Source organism: Acartia tonsa, chromosome 10, assembly GCF_053477335.1.
Source record: "Acartia tonsa isolate MP-2025a chromosome 10, ASM5347733v1, whole genome shotgun sequence".
Lineage (NCBI taxonomy): Eukaryota > Metazoa > Arthropoda > Copepoda > Calanoida > Acartiidae > Acartia > Acartia tonsa.
In genome coordinates this window covers 30311510-30337398 of record NC_137269.1, presented here as the reverse complement: position 1 = coordinate 30337398, position 25889 = coordinate 30311510, and the positions used below count along the sequence as shown (strand labels likewise).

The 25889-nt window shown below is 36.7% G+C and overlaps 1 protein-coding gene across 18 annotated transcripts; it reads right to left on the bottom strand.

The window, feature by feature from the left end:
* Nucleotides 1-1675: 1675 nt before the first annotated feature.
* On the bottom strand, nucleotides 1676-24838 carry LOC145329834 (chromatin remodeling protein domino-like). 18 transcript variants are annotated; one of them, XM_080174247.1, is made up of 23 exons: nucleotides 24259-24838; nucleotides 22761-22948; nucleotides 21975-22209; nucleotides 21532-21630; nucleotides 20968-21171; nucleotides 19939-20169; nucleotides 19625-19741; nucleotides 18330-19317; nucleotides 16372-16885; nucleotides 15920-16046; nucleotides 15499-15745; nucleotides 14845-15122; nucleotides 14308-14502; nucleotides 12743-13018; nucleotides 10630-10745; nucleotides 10215-10348; nucleotides 9686-9773; nucleotides 9251-9434; nucleotides 7385-9034; nucleotides 5883-7205; nucleotides 3599-4989; nucleotides 3139-3469; nucleotides 1676-2008 (listed from the first exon to the last, which is right to left on the bottom strand). In XM_080174247.1, the coding sequence occupies exons 2-21, from the start codon at nucleotides 22934-22936 to the stop codon at nucleotides 4024-4026; spliced, it is 8148 nt and encodes a 2715-aa protein (XP_080030373.1). In that variant the 5' UTR covers nucleotides 22937-22948; nucleotides 24259-24838; the 3' UTR covers nucleotides 1676-2008; nucleotides 3139-3469; nucleotides 3599-4023. The 18 variants fall into 18 exon arrangements, with proteins under 18 accessions (XP_080030373.1, XP_080030372.1, XP_080030375.1 ...); XM_080174246.1 differs by having other exon boundaries at nucleotides 3313-3469; XM_080174249.1 differs by having other exon boundaries at nucleotides 1676-1968; nucleotides 3313-3469.
* Between the last annotated feature and the right edge of the window lie 1051 nt (nucleotides 24839-25889).

Below are 25889 nucleotides of genomic sequence, written 5' to 3'. Positions count from 1 at the left end.
AAGAAACAGCATTACAAGAGAAATGTTGATTCGAACACCTCCTATGTTTAGCTGTACATCATCATGGTATAAAGGAACAAATTAGAAAACATACTCAGAACAGGGGAAATCAGTATCCTCGAACAGACAGTATCCTCAAAGTTGCTGTACAAGTTTATGTATTAAACACACTAATAAATGCATTGGTATTTTTTTTTAACACGGATGAAGGTTTAGAAAATTTTAAGTTCACGATTAAAAGTGATAAAATTAGGCGCTATAAACTAAAATTTGATGATCTGACTACAACTAATTCTACGACACTTTTTTAAGCACCCACCTCTCACAAGTCTAAATAAACGTCAGTGGGGCACTAAAAAAACGATTATGGTAACGGCTTTGAGTCCTATTATGACCAACTTCTTAAAAGTCTTAGGATAACGTCCTTATAGAACCTGATAGCATTACCCGTAGGTAAGCTTTCTTGGTTTCATTTGAAAATATTAATGTTTTACTCCATTATTTTTTTGAACTGCAAAATTACCGGATTAGCCCCCCCTCATCCTATTAGGCTATTAAATATCTAATTTTCCTAAAACAGACTACCTGTTTCGTCTTATTTGAAGTCTCTCCGCCAGCCATTTTAAAAAGATTATTGGTCTCAACACACTTTTTTCCAAAGAATTACAAAATGTCAGCAATTCGGTTTATGTCCATTCATCGTATTGCCCCAAATTTTCTCTACATAGGATTTTTAGCGAGATTGCGTTTCTTTTCCTATGTTCAGCTTCGCTCTCAATGATGTTTTCTTCCTTAATTATATACTCACTAGCGGCTACGCCCCTAGAGGCCTCTAGAGGCACTTGAGGAGGGGAAAGTCGAATTCAATAACCAAATTTCTTATTTGCGATTTTAAAAGAAAAAGTATAAATTTTTTTTTGGGGGGTGGCGGGGTGCTCCTCATCTATTTTAAATTTTGGTTCAATTTTTTTTTTTTTTTTTGGGGGGGGGGATTTTTTTCTTGGTGCGATTTCTCATTGGAGGGTGGTGGTACCCTCCCCCAAAATAGTTATAAACCTTCCCGGGGCCTATGAGAAGCTATCCTGTTAAGGAGAGCCCGATCGGTTCAGCGGTTAGCGAGATCCTTCGGTAAAGACAAACAGACATCCTGTTACTTTTTTAAAAGGATAACATTAATTGAATCTGTATTTAGCCATCTAGGTGAAGCTTCCCTAAATATAAAACTCACTCACTTAAGTAAATTAAGAAATCTTAAGCCACACAAGAAAAACAATGAACTACATTCTTTAGTCTCATAAATTTGATAGATATTAATATTCAAATGAACCTACCAAACATATTTAAAATATCAGAAAGCTTTGTAATATAAAAATAATTTATGTTTATTCTGCACAAGATTAATTTTTTTCCCCTGCTGATTTTTTTTTGATTTTTTCCCCTTCTAGTTTTTTTCAGCAAGAAAGGGGATAAATAGAAAAAAATGCTTTCAGTCCTCATAATTTTTTTATTCCCCCCCCCCCTCAGCCGGGTCAAATTTGCAGAATATACACCCCTAGTTTAATCAAAGCATTTCAATAACTTAAATAAGCAAAATAAAACAAATGAAAACAACTATCGGTTACATATGAGTGGTTTAACTATCATTTATAATAAAATAAAAGAATAAGGAAGAATATAATTTGAAACAGCCTTTATTACAGGAATAATAATTCCTCAATTTACAATTTTTCAATAGTAAGCGTTTTTATTAAATCCAGATTCAGAGGCTATGACCATTAAGCCCCCAAAATCTGGGATAATTTTTATACAGTTTGAGTTGTGTGTACAGAAACACATACTGGTACACACACATACACAAAATACATATTTATATAATAATAATAGATAATTATATATAAAACATTGGAGCGCGTCATCCCAATATTGCGCCGTTTTCATAATTCAATTGTTAGAACTCGGTTTGGAATACTTAAGATTGTGTGTTGTAATTTTAAGATAAAAATATAAGCTAGGAAATTTATTTTTTATCCTAATCACAAAAATCATAAAACTTTTATATAAAATATATTAAATCGAAAATAATTTAATGTAAAAGTTTTACGAATTGGATAAAAAATAATTTTCAGGCGAAGATTTAAATCGTTGTGTACCTTTTTTGATCATACATAATTCTAAGATTTATCTATAATAGTACAAAGAATTTCCTTTTTAAGTTTCATTTTATTTTTACAATTCATATAAATTTCAAAGTGCTATTACAGATAAATTTTAAAATAAGTTTTAATTCGAGTATGGCAAGTGTTTACTTTTCAGTATCTTATTTTCCTTAAATTAAAAATTAGAAAAGAATTTTATCCGTGCTCGACAGCCGCAAAAAAACTTGTGGCTTGGTTACGGCTGTTGAGCCCGGTTAGTTATGGTCATGTTTTTTTAAGAATCTTAAGTATTTGAATTATGTGAAGATTGATAAAAAAATTGTTTTGTCTCGAATTTGGTTCTAACTACCCCCCAAAAATCTATAATAAGAAGCCTTAAAATGACTCTACCTTAAAGTTTGAACTAGTTTTAAACGAACAACATCAAATATTACAGGGGTAGAAAAAATATTTTTAATTTATTTTTTATTTCTTTTTATTTTGTAAACATCCTATATCTTTTTAAAAAAATGAAAATACCATTTGTCTCACCCCTGTAAACATTAATATTAACATTATTTAACTTACATGCGAGCAAAAACACATAAATTGCATACATTACGCGACTGGACACAAAACTTGCCGATTTTTTAGTAGTTTAAGGAGAAAAAAATTTCCAGAATGGCTTTCAAACCGATTAGTATCCGATGGATCAGAACGGGTTCTGAGCCATTATGAAAAAGCATGTATCGGATCGAGTTTATACAATTTCCCACGAATATTAAAATGAAAATCATATAATTCATACTAGTTTTGTTAGCCAGGGACATCTGCCCCTTAAGGCTAACAAAACTTTTTTTTAATTTTAGAATTTTTTAGTTTAATATCCGCGGAAAGCTGTCAATAATACGATGTGATAAATAACTATTAATTAGTTACTTTTAGTTAAGACTTAAATTTTTAATTTTGTTAAGTGACCAGCTTTTTAAAACACAATCCTTACTTTAGTAATTGAGCACTTTTCTTTTTAGCAATTTTCTAGAAAAAAATATTTACTTTAATTTTTATCTTTTTAAAAAATAATAATAACAATGCCCTTCAATTTAGAAATGAAATTTAACACCATTTAAGCAAAAATGCCGTTAGCACTAAAAATTTTAGTTTCAAAACAAAACACAATTTTTTTTCAATTAATGCCAAATGTTAATTAATTCTTTTTTAAAAACAACAAATAAAAATGATAAAACGTTAATTCATAACATTTTATGAAAATTAAATTTTGAACATGAAAAACTTTTATCATTTGCACAAATATTGTACAAGACTTTTGAAGACTAAAAGATAACTAATTTTTTATTTTTAAGTTTTTTTAATGACTTTAAATGTCTAAAAAGTATCACTATACACACATACATACTGTTTATCCATGATCGTAAATTAAAAAATAGAAAACAAAAAAGAACCTAGTAGCAAGAATGAAAATTAGATATCTCAAGTCCTCCATAGTATTATTATTACATAGTATTAATATTTATAATAGAACAGGAACGAAGGTACGAATATAAGTTCTGAATGAATTGACTGGACACTGAAATCAGAAGGAAAAGTTCTATGATGATTGACGATGATCTGTATGTACAAGTTGTGTACATTTAACCGGTGTACAATTTGAACACACACAACACCCTGACCTTTGGACTTCAAGTCTTGAAATGTGGTTTTTGAATACATGAAAAGTTAATTGTTTTTGTATTGTTTCATCTAACACGATTTACCTCCCTCTCTACATTTATATGTAACATCTCCAACATCTCGGCTCCGCTCTTACTAACTAAAAAGCTCGCTCATTCTTGTTATTTTGTAGCCTGCTGGAGCAAAGCAACTTGTATTAGCTTGACTCTGAGGATTGAATTTGCGGATTGATTTGATTTTGTTGAATACCCTGAACTGCTGTAGCGGCGCTACTTTGCTGATTTTGTTGTTGTAATAACTGATGTTGTGACGTGACAACGTGATGCTGTTGCGAGACAACCAGCTGATGTTGCTGGACAATTTGTTGCTGCGGCTGCTGTACCATCTGCTGTGATTGTTGAACCATCTGCTGTGGCTGTTGAACCATCTGCTGCTGCTGCTGCTGTTGTTGAACCATCTGTTGCGGTTGTTGCATAATCTGCTGCTGTTGTTGTTGAACAATCTGCTGCGTTTGTTGAACTATCTGCTGTGGTTGAGATGTTATTAACTGTTGTTGTGAGGAAATAATTTGTGGTTGAGACGAAACTATTTGATGCCCTTGAGATGTGATAAGTTGCTGTTGAGAAGAAACCATTTGATGTTGATTTGTTGTCATCATCTGCTGTTGGGAAGATATTAACTGTTGTGGCTGGTTTGAAATCAGCTGCTGGGATGTTACAAGTTGTTGATTTTGTTGTTGTACCGGAACAGTTATTTGTTGACTGGGCTGGTTCACAACTAAAGTTGTCGTCCCTCCCCCCACACTCGTATTTATAGTTCGTGCAGTTAGTTGTTGGCTGGTCATGACAGCATTACTGCTGCTAATCGGCTGTGTTCTGACCGCCACGGAAACAGGCTGTCCAACCTGACCAGCTAGAGCCGCTGTTACTTGGCTTAATATTTGCTGTTGGGTTGCACCACCGGAGGCAGCGATCTTAACTGGATTTCCAGCAGCCAATGCGGAGGCAATAGCGCTTGCGGTGCCACCTTGTTGCCGGCTCAGAGCGTCCAAAGTGACATTCGGAACGCCCGCGCCTGCACGTTGAACATGAGGACCTGCAGCAACAACTTGAATGGTTTGTTGGCCACGGCCGCCAGCAACAGAAGCAGGAATAACTCTCGCCTAAAAAAATAATTAAAATAAAATCATAGTAAAGCAAATATTATTTTTTAAGGCAAATATTTAAAACGGCTCAATTAAAAATTTACTCTGTCGAAAAGAATTATTGGATCAAGTCAAGCTGAGTGTGCCAATGGCAACAAGTAAAACAGAGCGTGCCAATATTCCCCCTAGTCAAGTAGAGTATGCCAATATTCCCCCAAGTAAAACATAGTATGCCAATATTTCATCAAGTAAAGCATAGTATGCCAATAGTATATGAAACAAAGCAGCATGACAAAAAAAAATAAAAAAAGATGAATTTAACATATTTTCCGATTTATGTTATAATAATTCAACCTACAAATTTACTACTTTATGTACGTAAAATATATAAACTAGCAGTTGCGTCCCTAGCATCTAGGAGCTCTCTATTCCAAGTAGTAGAAAAAGCTCTCTATTCCAAGTAGTAGAAAAGTTACGAAAATTATCCTTGACCATTAAAATTTCAAAATAAAAGATTTCACTAATCAATGGACTGTTATGGTTCTTCTTTCAATGAAGCTTCTTATTGGTCCTTTAAAAGACAATGATTTTGTTTCAATAGTTTTTCTTTTTAAAACTTAAATGTAAAGGAGATTTTCACCTCTCTCCTTCCCTCAAATGCCCCTAGAGACATCGAGGGGGGGGGGCGGGGGTGGAGTATGTATAGTATATGTACATAAACTATTTCAAAATTTTAGAAAAAGCATATCTTAACAAGTAAAGCAGAGTATGCCAATATTACGCCAAGTAAAGCAGAGTGTGCCAATATTCCCCCTAGTCAAGTAGAGTATGCCAATATTCCCCCAAGTCAAGTAGCGTGTGCCAAAACAGGCTATTGGCATACTCAGCTTGACTTGATCCGAATTATTTACCTGAACCGTTTGACCTGGAGCTCCACCAGGTTTTGCCAGCACTGTGTGACTTAGCAACTGTTGGCCCTGAGCCACACTACCAATCTGTACAGTGCTTCCTTGTCCACCGCCAGTAGCATTCTTAACAATTTGTTGCAGCTGCTGGACAGTAACAGTTGCAGGTAGACCTTTACCGCCAGGCTGCCCGCCAGCGCCGTGAACTATCAACTGTGTTGGTAACTTACCACCGACTTGTTGAAGTGCAACTTTAGGCTGAACACCTTTGCGCATCATTAACTGACGCCATTGTTGTATTTGTTGTTGAGATCCTTGTTGTGTACCAGCGGCTACAATGTTGGCAGTAACAGTACCCTGACCACTCACAACAGGAGCTGTTACTACAGTTGTCACACCAACACGACCTCCAGCGGCAGCCACAGCTTTAAGCTGTTGTCCAGGCTGGAGGTTTACCGCGCCAGCGGCGATAGGGATAGTGACAGATTTGGTGCCTGGTTGTAGGTTTCCAGATAAAACATTTACCCCAGACACTTGAGCAGTACCTTGAGTAGCTCCAGCAATACTATTCTGAATGCTGTTAGGTACAGCTTTTACTAATGCAGTAGTTCCTTGAACACCAGGAGTTGTCGCAACTTGGATGCCTAATTGCTGCAATTGTGCACTGTTGAGGCTTCCAGGTTGAACCTGTACAATGCCAGGGCCTGTTACCTTTAACTGTTGTTTGGCAATCATTTGTTTCAAATCAAAGTTGGTCGGACGAACAATATGGCCCCTGCCAATGCCAGAGGTACCAGGTACAGTTCGAGCGGTGGCAGTTGAAACGCCACCCACCAATGCTGTTGTGACCAGTGGGCTGGTTGTCTGCACCGTGTTTACACCAGTCACGCCACTCTGCTGTTGTTGTTGCTGCTGCTGTTGTTGTTGTTGCAATTGCATTTGTCTTTGTTTATGCAACTGTTTCTGCATTGATTGAGCTTGCAAAACTTTAATCTGAGCCTGGGTAAGAGCCCTACCGGCAACTAGCGTACTTCCAGCTGGGGCCTGGCCGGCTGCAACTGCTTTTCCGCCAGCCTGTGATACAATAATCTGTCCACCGGCCAATCTGGTCAGAGTTCCACTCTGCTGTAGGCCGGACAAAACGCCGGATACGGTAACAACTGCCTGGGTAACAATAGGTCGGCTAACTGTTGATATTTGTCCAACTGTTGATAACACTTGTTGTTGAATTGGCTGAGAAATGCTGACAACAACCGCCTGTGGCAGATTAGAATTGGAGCTTGCAACTGCTGCGGCATTACCGACAACTTGCTGCTGCTGAACTTGCACCTATGGAAAAAAAAAATAATTATGAAAACCATTTAAAATAAAAGGAATTAGGTTAAGTTAAAACGATAAGATAAAAAATAACAATATAAAATAAGTAAAAATAACCAACTTCTAAGTATTTTTATTATTGCTATTTAAAAGTTGTTATTTCTGTGTTAATTTTTGCAAAAAGTTTTTACCTGGGTTGGAATAGGAACGCTAGTGACACCGATTCTCTGCTGGTGGCCGCCAGCAGCTACAATTTGTTGCTGCTGTTGAACCTGTTGCACTTGTTGTTGCTGCGGCTGAGATGCCGCCACAAGCTGAGCTTGCTGCTGGGCACGTAGCTTGTCCTTTTGCAGGCGTTCTGCTTTGTTAGCGGCTACTTGGGCGGGGCCCAACGGATTGTCGTAGTTGATGTTAAATTCAGCTAGGACACTGGCGTGTTTAGGGTTTCTTTGCGTTGAATTGACTAGCACTGGTTTAGTTGTAGGGGTTCTCTTGTTGGCTATAGCCTTGATGGTTTCAAATCTTGACGCAAACTGGGTGGACCAAGCATTGTTGTTGTCCTGTTTGAATAACGTGGAAGTTTTCATGGGTTTACTGATAGGTTTCTTTTCCGCTGGTTGAATTTGACCACCTTTAAGGTTTAATTTAGTCTTTTTCTGCTTCTTAGTGGGAGTGATATCATTGTAGAGAATCTTTCCTTCCTCTCTAGGCTGAATAATAGCCTCGTATCTACTTCTACACTGGCGAAGGGATCTATAGCAGCGTGACACAGCATTCACTATATCTGCCACAAGATCCCAGTTGATTATATGCGCAGGGGAGACTTGGTTAAGATTTAAAGGCATCTCTTGAAGGCTTAGCACTGCTTGATGCAGAGCCCAATCTTCTTGAATCAACCATTCAGGACCAATATCCTGTGGTGCGGCAGTGGCTCCGCCCACTAACCCAGGCTTTCCACCAACCATAAGGTTGTTGACCAACCCAGCATTTGTAGCAGCCATACCGCCTTGTACTTGATTGGCAACCAAAGCATTGTTAGCTGACATAAAATTAACCGAATTATTGATGGTAGATGCACCGGGGGTTGGACCCATCCCAGCCATTGCCCTGGGTCTTGGCATGGCTTTAAACTGCTTGGGCCGGTCAAATATACTGCGCGGAGCGGCTGTAATACATTCTTCACGTTTAATCTTTGGTTTGTCAATCGGTGAGGCGGGCATTGATGTTGCAGGGGATGAGACGAGAGAATTGGAGAGACCACTGCCGAGTGAATTCTCCATTTTAATTTCCTTTTTAACATGAACAGGTGGTAAGTCTTCTTCAGGCATTGGTGTACTTTTATACAACAATTTAGTAACACAATCATCTTGAACATCAACATGACAAGGGGCTTTCCAGAATGGTAGTTCACCTTCCTTATCCCTCCATTCTCTATTAACCAATACACTTGGATAGGTTACGTATTCAATACTTTCTTCCTCTAACTTTCTCTTCTGTCCTCGTTTGAATATATCCTCTTCAATGCTTAGCTTAATTTTTTCATTATTATTTTGTAAATCTTTAACCATAAAATCCTCAGTTTGCCATTCAACGTCCCAAAATTCCGAAGATTCAGCCAGCTGTTTCATACCATAGCGTTGGATGGGTGGTATATTTTCAATCCAAGCCATTAGGTCGGGATCTTCATATGACTGGTCTAGGCTGGAGTCTAACTGGTCAGTGTCAGGTTGGTCGACAGTGTCTAGTTCTGCCAGGTCTAACAGGGTGTTTGATTGGTCAGAACAAGGTAGTCCCAATAAGGAAAGAACTTGGCTCAAACTTTCTTCATCATCTTCTTTGCACTAAAAACATAAAAGATGTTTATATAAAAATTCTGGACGAGAGAGAGAGAGAGAGAGACAAATGTGACTGGAGGGGCGTACCTTCCATTCTGCTTATTATATGCGCAAGTGTTTCACGGTGACTGATATAATTAAGAAGGTTGTTAGATAATAAAAGTTAAGCATCATTCACAAACATTATTACAGATAAGGCGGACTAAATCCTAAAATGTTTACCTTGTCCTTTTTCTTCTTATCACTTGAGTAGAAAAATCCATTATCTGAGGCCGGTCTAAACAATTCCTCCAAGGTTTGTTTCTTAATGGTTGGTGTGTCAGTGTTTGCCTCCAGCTCGCTATAAATCCTACGCTGAAGACTTCGCCTCGAGGTTGATTCCTCTAGAGTACCGCGACAAATTAACCTAAAAAATAAGTTTAATTTAACTAACAGCAAAAGAACTTTAGATTACAATTAGATTTCTTAAATTCAAACACAGAAAATTCTATAATGAATTAAGATAAGTTGTTACAATTATCAACCATCAAAGGATTTGAAACAATATGAGCAAGACATTTAATCTTGTTGAAAGTTGAAATAAAGTTTGAGAATCTAGTGCACAGCACAGCTAGTGTATAGGTATAGCGGATATAATTCTAACCATTGAATAGTTACCTGAACACAGTATTAGGAGTGAAATCCAGCCCTTTGGATATCAAGTCAGAGCTCAGGGGAGTCCAATCATATTCAACAACAGTTTCAACTAAAATGGATACATCTCATTCATATCTTTAAAACTACGAGGCAAAAAAGATTTTCTTGTCTTTAAGGTTTATTTAAACAAGTTATTTTTTAATTGAACACGCTAAAAAGTTATTACATGACTTGGATACAACCAACTAGATCAAACAACGATAATTTTAACCATAAGAAACGTAGCAATTTCAAAATGACAACAATTAAAGAGCATAAAGAGTAATCCTGATGAAAGTTATTTATCTAAAATAACCCAGCTTTTCTGTAAATAGGAAAAGTCACTCCGCCAGTCTTTCAAAGAAAGCAATGTCCTTTAAGCGATTTGTTGTCTAGTAGGTACTTTACATTCCATTTATCAGGATTTTAATTGCTAAGCTTTGACAAAAATTACTCTTTTTTCTTCATTATACTATTTCTGCGCTGATGGGGGTAAAAAAAAGTTATTTACCTTGTGGAATATCCAGCCCTGCAAAGGTTTGAATCCCGACCAGGATAAGAAGCATAAATCTTGATTCTAGTCTGAATTTATCCAACAGGTTTCGCTGCTCTTTCATACTACTTTCCCCACTCACTATCAAACTCCTAAAAAAAACATTCAAAATTTAGATTTTTCGAAGAAAACTTTTTAATGCTTGTATAATAGTAAGTAATAACTTAAATTTCTGCATGAACGCCCTTTTTTGTGTTAATTTAAGAAATTAGATAGTCTGAAGACAAATGGAATATCCGCAATTACAATTTCATGTCAGGCGTCTGAGATAATAATAGTGAACACCATTTTTAATGTCTATAATATCTACTCAATATATTTTATTGAAGTTTGATCAATCCATTCGTTTATTTTAATTGGAAAAAAACCCTACCTAAAAGATTTCCAAGCAATGAACTGTTTGAATATAGGTAGAACTTGACTTGAATTGAGAATAACTATGACTCTCTCCCTATTTCTGTATCTCTCATCAAGAATTCCACATAAAGCCTGAAATATAAAAAATTAATGAAATTGTGTTTCTGTTGAAAAAGCGCTGAATTAAAGAGCTTATCGCAAATCTGCGATAAAATATAAAGTGTAGTGGTGTAAAGCTTATTAATCTAAAGCTAAAAGATTTGAAGAGTTTAAATTCATCATTAATTATTATCTTTTAGATGATATACAACCCCATGACATTTAATAGGATATATGGCCAAAAATAACTTAGATAAAAGTGTTGAAAATGATAAAATTGAAAATATAGTTTTGTTATAATTGAATAGACCAACCCAAATGCAGATATTAAAACTAGAATTATATCTGTAGCATTAACCTACAAGTGTCCCAACGCGTCAGTGAAAGGCTAATTAGTAAATCACAAATTAGGGTGAGTTGTGTGTAGTACACAATTCTGTCTAATTGTGTAGCTAGAAAATGAGTGGTACTACCTATAGTTTATTTAAGATTAAAAATTATTATTTTGGGCTTCTATTTTCTTATATATTTATTGTTAATGAATTGATGATAATATTATCTTTTAAATTTCCAAACTTTTTCGCGGAATTTTAATGCAATTTTTGTAATTTTTCGGGAACGCCAAATCGCAGCATTGCAGATGCAAAAAAAAATGCACGCACACATTTACACATATTATTAACCTTTTACACATCCTACTAAACTTTTCAATCTAGTTTTTAAATGAAAAGTTTTGCCAAAATCTGAGTAAGTTTTAAAACCCAAAGAGGAGGTTGACAGGGATATAACAACAAAATATATTCTTACTAATTAAAATATCCTTATACTAAAGTAACAGGATGTCTGTGTGTTTGTGAGTTTGCGTGTCTGTACCGAAGGATCTCGCTAACCGCTGAACCGATCGGGTTCTCCTTAATAGGGTAGCTTCTCATAGGTCCCGGGAAGGTTTTTAACTATTTTCTTGGGGGGTGGGACACCGCCAACCCCCCCCCCCCCAAAGAAAAATGAAAAATCCCCCCCCGAAATTTGTTTTATGTTTTAAATCTGCAATAATTTATGAAAAAAATATCTTTAGTTTCTATATCCCTGTTCGTATGAAAGTGGTTAAAAGTTTATTTTGATTATAGAATTAAGATTAAATAAATAGGTCATTCACTTTCTATTAATCTTTCATGGTAGATCTCTAGTAACTCAAGATATGACGACCCTTTCAAGGCATCAAATTAACCTTTATTTTCTTAGATAGCTTTCTAAAAACAGGTTTTAAGCGTCATTCTATAATATACAATGGTCAGATGTTTTTGTCAAATGATTTTAAAATACTTTTGTGTTGGTAAAGATTTTTCAAAAGCTTGATGGGACTTTAGGCTATTTTCCTATCCTTCCCCGCCCAGTACTCCTCTAGAGGATATGGGCGAAGCAACTAGTAATATAGAAAGTGAAATTTCTTTCCGTCCGTCTGTCAATCGATGTAACTTTATTTTCAATTTGTATAAAAGTAGATCTGATTTAAATCAACATTCAATATGTTAATGAAATAAGTAATTCTTAGAACAATAGCTTAAGATAATATAATTCAATTAAGAGTAAATGGAAAGTTTAATGTACATATGAAAAGATCATTACAGATCTTTTTATATTATATTATTTGATAACACACAAACAGACACTAAATGCACACGGACAAACAATCAATCGTAGTATTGAAGGAATTTCCAATTAATTGGTCTGATATTGAACATTTTATATTTTAAAGCTTTACTAGCTCAATATCTAATATTCTAGTTAATAGATTTTTAATACACAAAAAGTTAAAATTCTTTTATGGAATGTTTAGCCATTCCAAATAAATAAAAAGCGTTGTTAACAAATGTTGACATTAAGGATTTGTGTTTATTTAAATCATATACATTAAATTAATATTAAAGGATCTTGGACAAATAGCATCTAGGACATGATGTCGTTTGTTCATAGAATACGTGTGTTAGATATAACCCTCCACCCCCTACAAAGAAAAGGTATTTTTATACCTGAAGTTTAGGTGAATTAAAAGTCGGATCCCTTTCCAGAGTATGCAGGGTTCGAATCCCACGTTGAACCTTGTCCACGCTGTTCCCACCAACCTCTAGCAGCCCAGCTAATCTGTCCGTCCTGAACCGCCAATCATCTCGCTCTACAACAAGATGAGAGCTGCCAGCTGCCGCCTGGCGGTGCGACTCTGTTAAGCAGTTTATGTACCCCTGGCCGCAAAATCTTGAACGCGCCGGGCGGATAGAATTGGTGATCTCCAAAGAGCGGATAAGGTCCTAAAATAAATATTTTTTTCTTATGTAATATTCCATTGCTAAGTAACATGCATAATAAAAGCTGAATAATATGTCTTGTTCCTGAGTCTGAGGCAAAAGTAGTTTAACCTTCAGATATAATATCCCTCCCAAAATTTTATAAACATAAAGAAAAAGTTAAAAATTCTAGGAATGTTGTAAAGGGAGAGAACTATTCAAAGAAATGAAATATTTCTATAAATTTTGTTACTTTTTACAAAACTAGTGACTTCGCCCCTAGCCTCTAGGGGCTCTGCCCCAAGAGGTGATAAAAAAAAGTTATGGCGAAAATCGTAGACCATGGAAATCTCCTTCAAAAAAAAAAAAAATTGGGGGGGGGGGGATTTTTTGGTTTTTGGGGGGGTTGGGGGTGTCCCACCCCCCAACAAAATAGCTTAAAACCACCACAGGACCAATAGGTAGATACCCTGAAGAGTAGAATCCGATCGGTTCAGTGGTTACCGAGATCTTAAGGGACAGACAGACAGACGGACAGACGGTCAGACGGACAGACGGACAGACAGACATCGTTCTACTTTGTATTATAGATAAAAGGAGAAATAAATCGTATCTATTCCTTCGTGAAACCTTACAAAACATTTTTTGGCAATTATTGACAATTTATTAAGTACACACACGTGTTACTTACACATGACTTACAGATATCATTTATTTCTTTTTAATTGATTTGGTTTAGTTTTCATTTTAGTACCCAGCAATATTTGCACATATTTTATCTCTGCCTTAAAGACAGTCCAGTAAATAACTAATTTTATAAACAGTAAAAATATTTTAGTGAATATCTTTTGATACAGTATAATGTTCTTTTTGGTAACGAAGCTACTCTATAATTCCAAATGTCCGCCCGTCCATAATTAATGAATTGGGGGAAACGTGATTTTCCCAGCTCCAATAAAAGGTAGAAAGCTGAAATTTTTAGTGCAGATTCCTATAACATATCATATGCTCATCTAATCTATAAATTGTTTTGTCCATCTGTTTATTAATTGGGGTGCTAGATCGATTCCTAGATATTTGAGTTTTTATGATTTTCTTGACTCTTGTTAAAAGATAAACGGCTGAAATTTTTAGGGATTAATAAAGTCAATTTTCTACATATATGACATACTCTATAGATCATTTTTTCCAGATGTCTTAATAATTTTTGAGCTTCGCTACTTATGGATGTTGTCATCCTGAATATTATCAGTTTGTTGTTGCAGCGTTGTTACGGACTGTTCTTGTTATTTTTATCTAAATTTCAGACATACCTGTCCATACAGGGGGAAACCAGAGCACCTCCAATGATTGATTTCAGCTATCGATTTAAGACTTTCTGAATGTATAATATGTTGGTCTGAGTTCGAAGATGAAGGTATCAATGGTTTGTTTGTGTCCCCGCTACTCGCCGCTGCACTGGTTTCACCTTGTTCTTGTCCCACTGGATTAGCACAAACTTTGAACACCTAAAGGTATTGTAATTTAAAAGATTGATACATAGAAAATCTTCTCATAAAAATATTGACATTTTTAACAATTTTTAATGGCTGTCTTTTTGTTACGCTGTTTGGGCCGAGCCCTAAAACTCGTCTAAGCTAACGGACATTTCAATTTCAAGCAAGTTGGGGTATTTACATACACCAGAAGTTGTGACCTTAGCATTAAGAGGCTCCGTAGAGAGGGACTGAAAAATAATTGCCTAAAACCATACAAAGACTTGAAGGTTAAAAATAAAATAGCCTAAAACTATCACAGGACCTATGTGATAACTTAAGATATAGACACAAAAAAACAATAAAAAGTTTTACCTGTCCAGAAACTGCCCTAACTAGTCCCATGCCCTCTACCCAACCTCCAGGCACGTTCCAGCCGTTCACCGTCCGCGTTATGGCCTCCAGAGAGAAGGTCAGCTTGCCAGTGGGCACGCGAGGCGGAAACAGCTTTGAATTCTGGGCTACGACGGCGGCACCACTATTGGAAGTGTTAGATGGTGTTGAATTGGAAGAAGATGGGGTTGAGGTTGAAGACAATTCTTGGATCAGTTCTCGGCTCGCCTTTAGGCTACGCAGACGTGCGGAAGTAAGCACTGAAAGGATTGAGATTTCAATCCAGATGTTTTATAACTTATGTTTTATGTCATTGTCATATTATTAATAAAAGAAAAACTACATAAATCAATGGATAGGTTAAAAATTCAGTCTATTTTTACAACATCCAACAGACAACCAGCTTATTTGAGGGGAGTATATTTCTAGCATCATTCAAAATTCGATTTTAAGAACATAGTTATCTACACTGCTACTTTAGGTAAAAAATTGCTCTTTTTTAATCAATGAATATCATCTTGTAAAAGATAATTTTAGATTAACTTTAGAAATATACACCCCTGTATTGATTAATAAAAGTATTTTTCCCAATTAACACACTAAAAGTTTTGTTTACTGATTGAATTATTAACCTACCCGTCGTAGACAGTTCTTGTTTGAGAAAAACAAGATTCATGTTATCCATAGACACACTATCCAGAGGCGACACTTGTAGCAGCCGGCTTAGCGCTCGCGGCGGCTCCGGTGACACGTCCGATGGTGTCCGGCTAAAGAAGGAAGGTTCAGAGGGTGGGTAGACTAGACTGTCGGAATGGTTACAGATGTTGCGAAGATGTTGGACCATGCTGCTTACACAATTAAGGTCGCCAGATTTTATCATCTCCTGAAGAAAAAAATAATGATAAATGCTATCAACATGGCAAATTACTGTTAATATTTCTGCTGTATGCCTTATGACTTAGTTTTACACCCTCCAGAAAAAAAACCTTACATGACTAAATATGTTATTGTAAATGAGCTGCCCTGCCTCCACCTATGGTCATCATTCTTGTCTTACCTGAGTATTCGGTTTGGCAAGGTAATCATCATAGAGCTCCTTTTGTCTGGAGTTAAGGTTGACGTACAAAGGAACCTGGTTCACGCCAGGCAGCTGCTTCTCTAACAGAGGATGCTTGGTTCGAGACCTGAAACAAACCGAAAATGAAATTAATAGGGAAGGTAAATTAGATATTTTCAAGAAAACTTGCAGTTACTAAGCCTTATTCTAATTTCATTCTTTAACAAGAGCAGTTTGCTTATAAGTAGTACAATATAGAAATAAGTTAATACTATGTACTATGTAATAATCAGAAATAATAGAGCGGAGAGAAACGGAAAATAGACAAGAAATTAGGATTAAGCTTAAGTCTAAACTTTGATATAACAAAGTTTTGGTTACAGAGTAGCTACAATCCAATACATACTATTTTAATAGTTTTGTTTGAAAAATAAATAAAAAAAGCTAATTACCTGGCAATGGTAAAAGAGGACACAAGTCTTTGCAGCTTCCTCACAGTTTCTGTATACATGACCGTCCCTTCCACCATCGCTGGCGTCTGGTGTCCAGACTCCTGAGCCACACCGGGAAACAACAAGTGTACAACGTTCCACAAATCAATTGGATTCTCTTTCTGTGGCCCGGTCATGATGAGAATACGGTGCAAGGATGTTAACGCAGCCAGGGCTCGTAGCTGGTCGGGTGATCCGGCTGCCACAAGATTTTGAACTTCAGCAAGGAGAACCAAATCCCAGCGGGTGCTCGTCAATACGCCGGGAAACTGGAAGAAGGTGCGGTAAGTGGTGAGCAAGACATGCGGCTGCCGCGAGCTTTCATCGTCGTGGCTGATCAGCAGGTCATGCAGCTGGGATCGTGGCATGATGCAGGATGGCGTAAGGACCGTACAGCGGAGGCCAGGAGTAAACCGGGTAAAGGTTCGTTTCCATGCGTGAAGCGTGGAGGAAGGTACAATAAGTATGTGTGGTCCTGAAATTTTTAGTTACAATTATTATATTTTCTTAAGTCTCAGAAAAGCCATTAACTTTGCTAAGTTAGATTAAAATTACTTAATTAATGCTTGTTACAAGTATAACTATTTTTTTATTGTTAACAATTTAGAAAACGGAAAAATAAAAAATATAGCTTTCTACAGATGGGAAAAATAATTATGATAAATTCCGTCAATTTTACAGTAAGAACAAGATTTTGATCAATTTGTTTATGTATGTTTATAGGAGACTATTCATGAATTTGAGCTATCTATGGCCTCTCCATAGCTCCCAACAAATCCACTGTCACCCTCTTCACTTCTGACCGCAAGCACCAATCCAACCTCCATCCTCAAATCCAAATCAACGGCTCCACCCTTCCCCTTGAGAAAACCCCTAAAATCCTTGGAGTTACCTTTGACACCTTTTTCAATTTCAGTTCCCATGTCTCCACCATTTCCTCAAAAAATTCCTCCCGCCTTAGAATCCTCAAATGTCTGGCTGGCACCAAATGGGGCCACCAGAAGGAGACTCTCCTCACCACCTACAACACCCTCCTCCGCCCCATCACCACTTATGCCTGTCCTGTTTGGTTCCCTAACACCTCCAAAAACAACATTGACAAACTCCAAGTCCTCCAAAACCAAGCCCTCCGCATCTGTACTGGTTCCACTAAAAAATCTCCCATCAGCCACCTCCACCAAGAAACCAAAATCCTACCAGTACGGAACCACCTTTCCCTTCTTTGTTCCCAATACCTGGCCTCCTCCCTCCGCCCCTCCCACCCATCCTTCCACAACGTCACAACCCCCCCTGGCCCTAGATCCAAAAAATCCACCCTTCAATCCATGTTCCTTCCTACTCTCCAACCTTTTCTTTCCCCCGACAACACCCTCCTTCCCACAAACTACAAATCCACAATCTCCAGACTCCACACCTCAGCTGTCACCCAAGCCATAAATTCTTACCCCCCTAATCCTGTCCTTAATCAAGCTCCCCCTGACATCAACCCCTCCGAAATCCAACTCCCCAGGCACTACAGAACCATCCTCTCCCAATTAAGATCCAACTATTGTCCTAAACTCCAAAGCTACCTCCATTCCATCAACGCTTCTCTTACCCCCAACTGCCCATCCTGTCCTGTTAATCCTACCCCAGAAACAGTCCAGCACCTCTTTTCATGCCCAAATAATCCTACAAATCTTACTCCTATGGACCTCTGGCAAAATCCCACCCATGTAGCTGCCTTCCTCTCCTCCCATCCAAGTTTCACCAGCCTTCCTCCCCTCCAGAGCCCCCACCATAAGCCCACGCCCCCCCCCCTCACCCCACTGATGACTACCCGGACCGGAAACTGACTATGAGCAGCCAAAACAACAACACAACAACAGCTATCTATGGTATCTCAACAATTGGTTTCGGTGAAAATAGAAATATATTACCTTTGGACTGAAGAGAAGAATTCACCAGATTTGAAATAAATGCAGCAGTAACAACCTTTCTGCCCAGCCCGCTCTCGTCCGCGAGGACGGCAGGCAAACCCGCCTCGTACATAGTCCTCAACCACTTGACTGCCACCGCCTGGTATTCTCGCAGCCGTCCTTTGAACAGGCTGGTCACCTCCTTCCTGCCGCCTGTCCCGTTCAAGTTTATCACAGATTTAGGTAAATGGGTTTCCGCGGTTTCCGACAGTTCAATGAGATCTTTTCTAGTTAGGTCACCGTTAGTCTTAACATCACTACTATTCACGGGCGTTGTTGAGGCGCTTACAACTGAAGCAGCCCCGCCCCCGCTGTTACTACGAGTCCTGTCCTTGTTATTTTCTAAAGGCAGGAGCCCATGCAACGAGTAGACTTTATGCGAGGGGGCCGGCGTAGACACATCGCCGTTATCCATCTCACTTTCACTATCATCGCTGTCGAGATTATTCGACTGCCAATACGATGACGATCCCTCGTCGTCAGTGTAACAGCTGTCGTCATCCAATACGGCGACAGGTCGACTAAGGTAATCCGTCAGCGCGCCAGGATAATTCTCTCGCAGCAAAAGAGCAAGTTCCTTGCGAGCATCCGCCGCCAGCATTTCTATCTCGCCGTCAATAACACAATTGGCCAGCTCATACGCCTCCTGTTCCTCAATGGTTGATTCCTCATCATCACTAGGCGACGCAGATGAGGGGAGTGAGGAATTACAGGCGGACAGACCATTCTCCAGCGGTCCTTGGCTATCGGACGTTGTATCGTCATTTGCTGATGTTATTTCTGGGCTGGCCTCGGAGCTGATACTCTGACTGACGCTGGTTATGACTTGGCTCGGTGAGGAAATGCTCGTAATAGCGGTTTCTAGCTTGCGCTTTCGCGAACTGTTGTTATGCGTGACTGGTAGCGAGCTGCTCTTGGTAGAATTGGTGTTTAAGTATGTTAGGGACTCCTAAGCAAATAAAGATAACTATAGATAAATGGTAAGGTAAAATATTTGACCCTTAATAGCTTCTTTAAATTGAAATTCTTTGAAGGAAAAACGTTTTGAAGCCATCGAATGAGAGGACGTCTTTTAAAAAATTTGAGGAAAGTAGAATTTTGAATATATAAAAAGAAACTAGACAGTAGAAAGTGTGATTTAAATATTTCCCACATGATTAAGAAATATGGATAACGATAAATTACAATGAAAAAAACAGTCATAATTCAATTTTAACAAATAGTTTCTGACATATGTTATCTATAGTTTTCTATGCCTGTAGCTCTGTGACATGCCCAAGCTGAGTGGCCAATTGATTGCTCAGGTACAGAGAGTGGCGTTGTCCAACCTCGTAGCGATGAAGGTCGCATACATGCTTCCAGTAACATTTCACCTAAGAGTAAAAATAAATTAAAGAATTATTTTACTTGTCTGTGGTCATCACTCAAGATACATTCTACAGCTGATCTTCCTGTCTTTAAGCGCGTGAAAAATTAGGGGAATGCACTGGCTTTCGAAAAGTCGCAAATCTTAAGGTTGTACAATGTATTGTACAAGTATGAAGTTGAAATAATTTAAAATTGAAAATACCTGGGTGGCTAGACTGTGGGCGATGCGGCGTTGTGTCAGGCGATTCTCCAACTCCAACTTTTCCGCCTCGTCCCGCCGCTGTTTTTCGGCGACAAACTGTTTGACTGCGGCTGCCTGGACCCTTGCAGCTGACTGCTTCCATAACCGCTCCTGTTGGAAATCAGCTGCCATCCATTTCATCTCCTGAAGGACCATGTCCCAAGCAGCTAAAGGTCTTGGCTGTTCAACCACCTTAACAAAGATTTTGATGAGCACATATTTTTTAGTTTTATTTCATTTTGAAAAGTTTTCCATGAGGAAAAAAATACTAAAGGTATATAATATTGCTACTTTTCCTAGATTTAAGGTTCCTTAAAGTTTATACCTTTTTAAACTTTCAATCTCATTTCAAACTCTTATGTCGATTTCTTAGACAGGGACATTTAATTTGTAGGATTTAATTTCAAAATTGTGTCGTAAAATCAGAAAAGTTTGGCACTGCTCATAAATAATTCCGACACACGCACGTACAAAGTAAAACATATACACACAGACCGTCTGTTTAAACAAATGTATAAATCCCATGTGAATGATAGTTATGTTTACAGGGGAAATGAAAACAAGAAGTTTTAAACTTTACGAAAATCAGGGATGGATATGATAATAAAAGAAATCTTTCTGCAATTCTTGCATGATATTCGGACTACAGTAAGAAGCTTAAAACTTTCGAATTATGTAAGGGAAGAAAGGAATAATTCAGCCCCTCTCTCCCTGATCAAAATATTTCCTACTATTAGTTTTACATTTTTAAAAAGAAGAATATTTAGGAATAAAAACTGATAAGCTGAAGGTATTGATTGAAAAATTAGAATTTGACAATAAATAATACCTATTGGTATTACCTACATAAATATTTCTAGAAGCAAAAAATTAATCATCTTTTTAAAATTCCACATCGCAAGGACTGCATTTTTAGAGTCTGTCAGACCGTTACAAAACATCCTAATTATAAAAAGAAGCTGCGCTACAAAAATGATGAGTGCATTTTACCTTTGGCAGACGGTTGGCGGGCCAGAGACCATCCCTGGAAAGTTCAGCCACCCTACGGATAACCCAACCCTCCTGGCGCACTTTCTCCTGGAGTTGGTCCGCCGTGTAGCTAGGGGCGCAGGGAGGAGGTAAGGGTGGTAAAGTGCGCGAGACAGGGGGTAGTGGAGGAGCTCGTGCGTTGTATGCGTCTTGCTGTTGACCGACCTAATAATTATCAAGTTAGTTTAATAATATAAGTATCTATTTATTACATTAGGAACAGAAAAAAAACAACATTTTTTTAGTGGTGATTTAAACCCCGCTACTCCGCCTAACTATATTAGTACACCTGACGTATTCAAACTCAGTAAGAGTAAATTAGCTCCAATATGCGTTACAGTCTTACATCCAATATTGAACTTTAAATTAGAAACATGACGTTGATTAAATACCAAAACCATTCCAATGCCTCTACCTTACTTCTCTAAATAAAAACACAATTCAACCAATAAATGTGATTGTTGGACGTATAATAGTGTAACAGTGGTAAGTTTAGAGTAGCTGTGCAACAACTGAAGGGCATACCTTGACAGGAGAGAGCATGGTGACCCTAGGAGAGTAGATGTGCCTCCTTGGTTCAACAGGGGTGGCCTGCATCATGTTTCCAAGAACAGCTGTATGGACCTGCAGAAATTAAGGTTGTTAGACAGATTCTATACCGGGGAGGATTATTATATATAAAAAAGTTTTGTCTGTTAACTTTTGAAATAAGTTTTAAACATGTTGTACATTTAAGTACAGTTTATGACATATGTAGCTACGAACAAAAAAACTACTATTTGTCCTATAAATCATTATTTTTGTTTTGTTCTATTAGATAGAAATAAAGTATAAACAAACAAAAAATATTGGATAATAATTTAAAAGTAATGGTTTGATATAATAATAAAAATAGCATTTATTATTCCTCACCACATAAAGTTACGGTGATTTGATCATCATATTGTAAAGAATAACATAACACTCACCTCAGAAATAACCCTTTCTGGAGCCTTCTTCTCCTTCAAAAAGTTGACAAACTCCGGTGAGGGTTTCTTCCTAAATCCAGGCAGATCAATCAGGTTGCGCTTCTTGGACAGAAAGAACAACTCTGTCATATTTTCTCTGCAGGCTGTGCTCACCTGTCGCAGACGGGTCAGTCTGTGCTCGCAAACACGCTTAACGCGCGCGCTTGGACTTAGCCCTGTCAGATCAAGTTTCATCCTGAAATAGATTTTTAACAATCAGGTTTAATTAAGTATTTTTTGTTTCGTTATTATCATCATTTAAGGGCAGCAATATGAAACTTACCAAAACAAAAAAGGAGTAAAACAAACAAAAATCTTTTCATTTGATCGAAGTGAAATCGCTGACTATACCAAATTGACGCATGCGTACTTAGGATTTCAGTAATAGCTATGAAATTGCTACGCATTAATAATTTTGCCTAGTAATACAAAAAAAGGAATTATTGAAAAAATACCTATATACCTACCTACTTTGTAAAATCAAATTATGCTAAATGCTTTAAAATATCATGCTAATGTTTTAGGCGTTAAGGGGAGGGGTGAATTGCCCCAAATACCTACTTCATTTCGCAGGCCACTAAGCTTTATGTTAACAGTAGGTATTGATTCAAATATTCCAGTGAATACTCGATCAAAGTAAGCTAAAGCGCATTATTTATCTTCTTACGTTGTTTAATATTGCACTATATATTTAGTTTTCAAGACGAATAAAATATTCCAGTACCCAATAATCTACTCTATATTTACCTTTTTCTGGCAGGGCTGTGTCCTGGTGACCTAGACCTCCCCGGGGTGGGGGGCTGGAGACTCCCCTCCTCCACACCATCCTCAGGGGGAGCTAGAGAAGAGGGTACTGATAACAAGGGACGGGGGGCCGATGAGGGAGGAGGGGGCTCCCCGTCCCTTGATGGGACACTATTCATTCCCCTCTCCACCTAAACAAATAAACGTATGAAAATAGGACCGAGAGTCATATCTAAAAATTGATGCTTTCAAAATATTTTTATGGAATAAAATTGCCATGAAATAAAATAAGTAAATACTGAGCTTTCCCATGTAAAAAACATAAATTTTCTATTATGGTTATGAAAGTTTTAATGTGTAGGTAGTTAAAAAAGGACCATTAATTTAGCGACCAATATGTTCAGGGCTATAAAATTATTTTCGGTTATTAATTTTGTTGTAAGAGGTCTATAGAGGTGTAGGACTAAATCTTAAGATCTTTTAAATCTAAGGAGGTAACTGCTAGTATCAGTCAATAGTAATAAATATAATGTTTTCCAATCGTATACACAATCAAAACAATGTACACAAGACAGTGTATGACGCAATAGGAAGCTGTTCAAATGTAGACAACATAAATATAAAAAAATTAATTTAAAATATAAATTCATATTTTAAAAAAGAAATATTTTTAATGCTTTTCTGTAATTATGGTCTGTCCTTCATTAACGAAGAGCTCTTATCGTCAATTAAAGGCATGTTAAGATTTATCCTATCGATATCATAGTTGACATGGTGATTTCTGTAGTAGTTAGGTACGAATTAGAAAGCGTAGCAACTCTTTAATAGTTACCATGCAGAATAACCGTACGTCCTTTTAAAATAAGTTTTTACTTTTTGACAACAATTCTTGATGTAAATATTATCCCATTCATATGGTTGTTAAAATACTGGTTATTTGGAATACAAAGTATAAAGTTATTTATAAGTGGGCCATCTCTATGTTCACGCACTAAAATTGTTAATATGTCCAACAGTATCCAGTTTATAAGCAATTTAGTAACGAATTTACTTAGAATTTTGTGCCTACTTATATTATGCTAAAACAAATCAACATGAAATTAAAATGTAATAGTCCAAGAAAGTACATACAAAGTACAGAACCATATGGTTTTACATTAATGAAACAATTGTTAAATATTTGTTTCGAGTAATAATAATATAAAACAATGTTATGGACAAAACATAACTTAAACTATGTGATATATGTCCATTCAAGTACTTTTGGGACAGATTAACACCAAAAGTTTTATTTTGATGTCTAGAATTTGTAAAATATTGAATACATTTATATTTCTTTATTCCAATGTTCTCAAGTACGTCTGATTTATTAAGCTTAACTATAAGCGATGATGTCATCCTTGTTTAGAGTTAATTTTAAAAAGCGCGCCATAATATTATTGTTATTGATCCTACGATTGCTACATGTATAACAGTTAGCTCCGCCGAAAATGATACATACCTAACGAGTGTTTCCAGTGTGTACGACAGATCTCTGTGCTGGCGTACAGACGTACTTTCCAGACTTGTACGACGTGTACAATTACAATAATGTCCCGTACAGACACCGCACATTTTACATTATACTGTTTACCAACAATTTCTATAAACACGAGAAGATTTTCATTACTTTTGTTACTTAACCCGTAATTTAACTTTAATTTGGGCATTCTTCACTTTTTTTCAGGCGTCACTTAGGCTATTGGGACCTCGTGGTAAAAAATAGATCGCATTTTCACATAAATCTAGGTAATTTAATCATGCACAATTGCAAGGCATTACTTTTAAATAATCAGGTATCACTTAATTACTCGGCCAGGGGCCGCATCATCTCTGACACTATTTAAATTTAATCACTCTGGGTTAAATGGTCACTAATTGCGCCCATACTCACGCGATTTTAATACTTTTTTCACAATTCTCTCAATATACTACGTATAACGGCACATAAACTACGTATAAAGCTCACAAGAACCTAAAAATGATTGTTTTAAAGGGATATTAATGCATATTATGCTCAAATTTCAACATTTTCTTACAAATTCTCTGTTAACTCGTTGCATCCAATATGGCGGCTGTGTCAGTTCCTCGGGAGAGTCCAGGACTGAGTTTGATACTTAAAAATTTATTTGCTCTGAATAATACGTTAACAATAATAAGTACCTCCACATAAAAATGGTGTATTGTATAAATTAAGCCAAAAAGTGATTTTTTCTATAAAAAATATAAAGTAAATTTTAGTATTATTTAAAATGCACTTATGGTTTAAGGATTGTTCCCAATGTGTCAGTTCCTCGGGTGAGCCAAAGTTTTGTTTGGTCGGACAAAATCTATCTACTTATTATACCCCCATCGAAAATTGAATTTGCAATAACATACTTGTTTTTTTTTTTAAACCATCTGACGAAACAAATAAAAAATTATATCGTTCATTAAGAATGAATATTTGAAATCAATAATATTTTTTATAGATCAAAATGTGTTGCATTAAAAATAGGGAGAAAATGTGCTGGTATAAATTATCAAAAAACTTGAACACAAGTTTCTTAGCATTTTGAGGTTTCATGTTTTAATACTACGTAGACAATCTTTCCTTCACGATCAATGTTATTGAAACTAAACCTGAAGTAAAAATAAATTATTCTTTATTATTTATCTTTAAATCAAGATTTCACATCACTCGGCAAAACAAGCTATGAGGAATGTTAAATCCTAATTACTGCAAAGTTTTTAATAAAGGGAAAATATTTCCAGGTTCATTTATGTAGTAATGGCAAAGCTAAGAGAGAAAACGCGCCAAAAAGACAATACCAAGTTTTTAAATGTCGTATTTAGTAAGATAAAGACGATATTCTAAAATACTGTACAAAACAAAATTGTCTGCTACTATTTGTTTTGGTTCAAATTCAAAACAAACAAAACAAATTTCTTAACTTTTAAAATTTTAGTTGACTATTGTTTGTCCTAGTTGGTGAATTTAAATACAGACTTATCCGTTTTCTCAAGATAAACTTAAAAGATATATAACTTTTGTATCATATAAGAACTATATGAAATTCTTGTGAGATATGAATATTTCATTTCAACTAAAAT

Coding starts and splice junctions, on each gene's coding strand:
- LOC145329834 (XM_080174239.1), bottom strand. CDS start 22,936: ATGAATAGTGTCCCATCAAGGGACGGGGAGCCCCCTCCTCCCTCATCG. Junction 21,631..21,974: donor CAGAAAGGGTTATTTCTGAG/GTGAGTGTTATG, acceptor TAATTTCTGCAG/GTCCATACAGCTGTTCTTGG. Junction 14,503..14,844: donor TTAGGGCAGTTTCTGGACAG/GTAAAACTTTTT, acceptor CAATACCTTTAG/GTGTTCAAAGTTTGTGCTAA.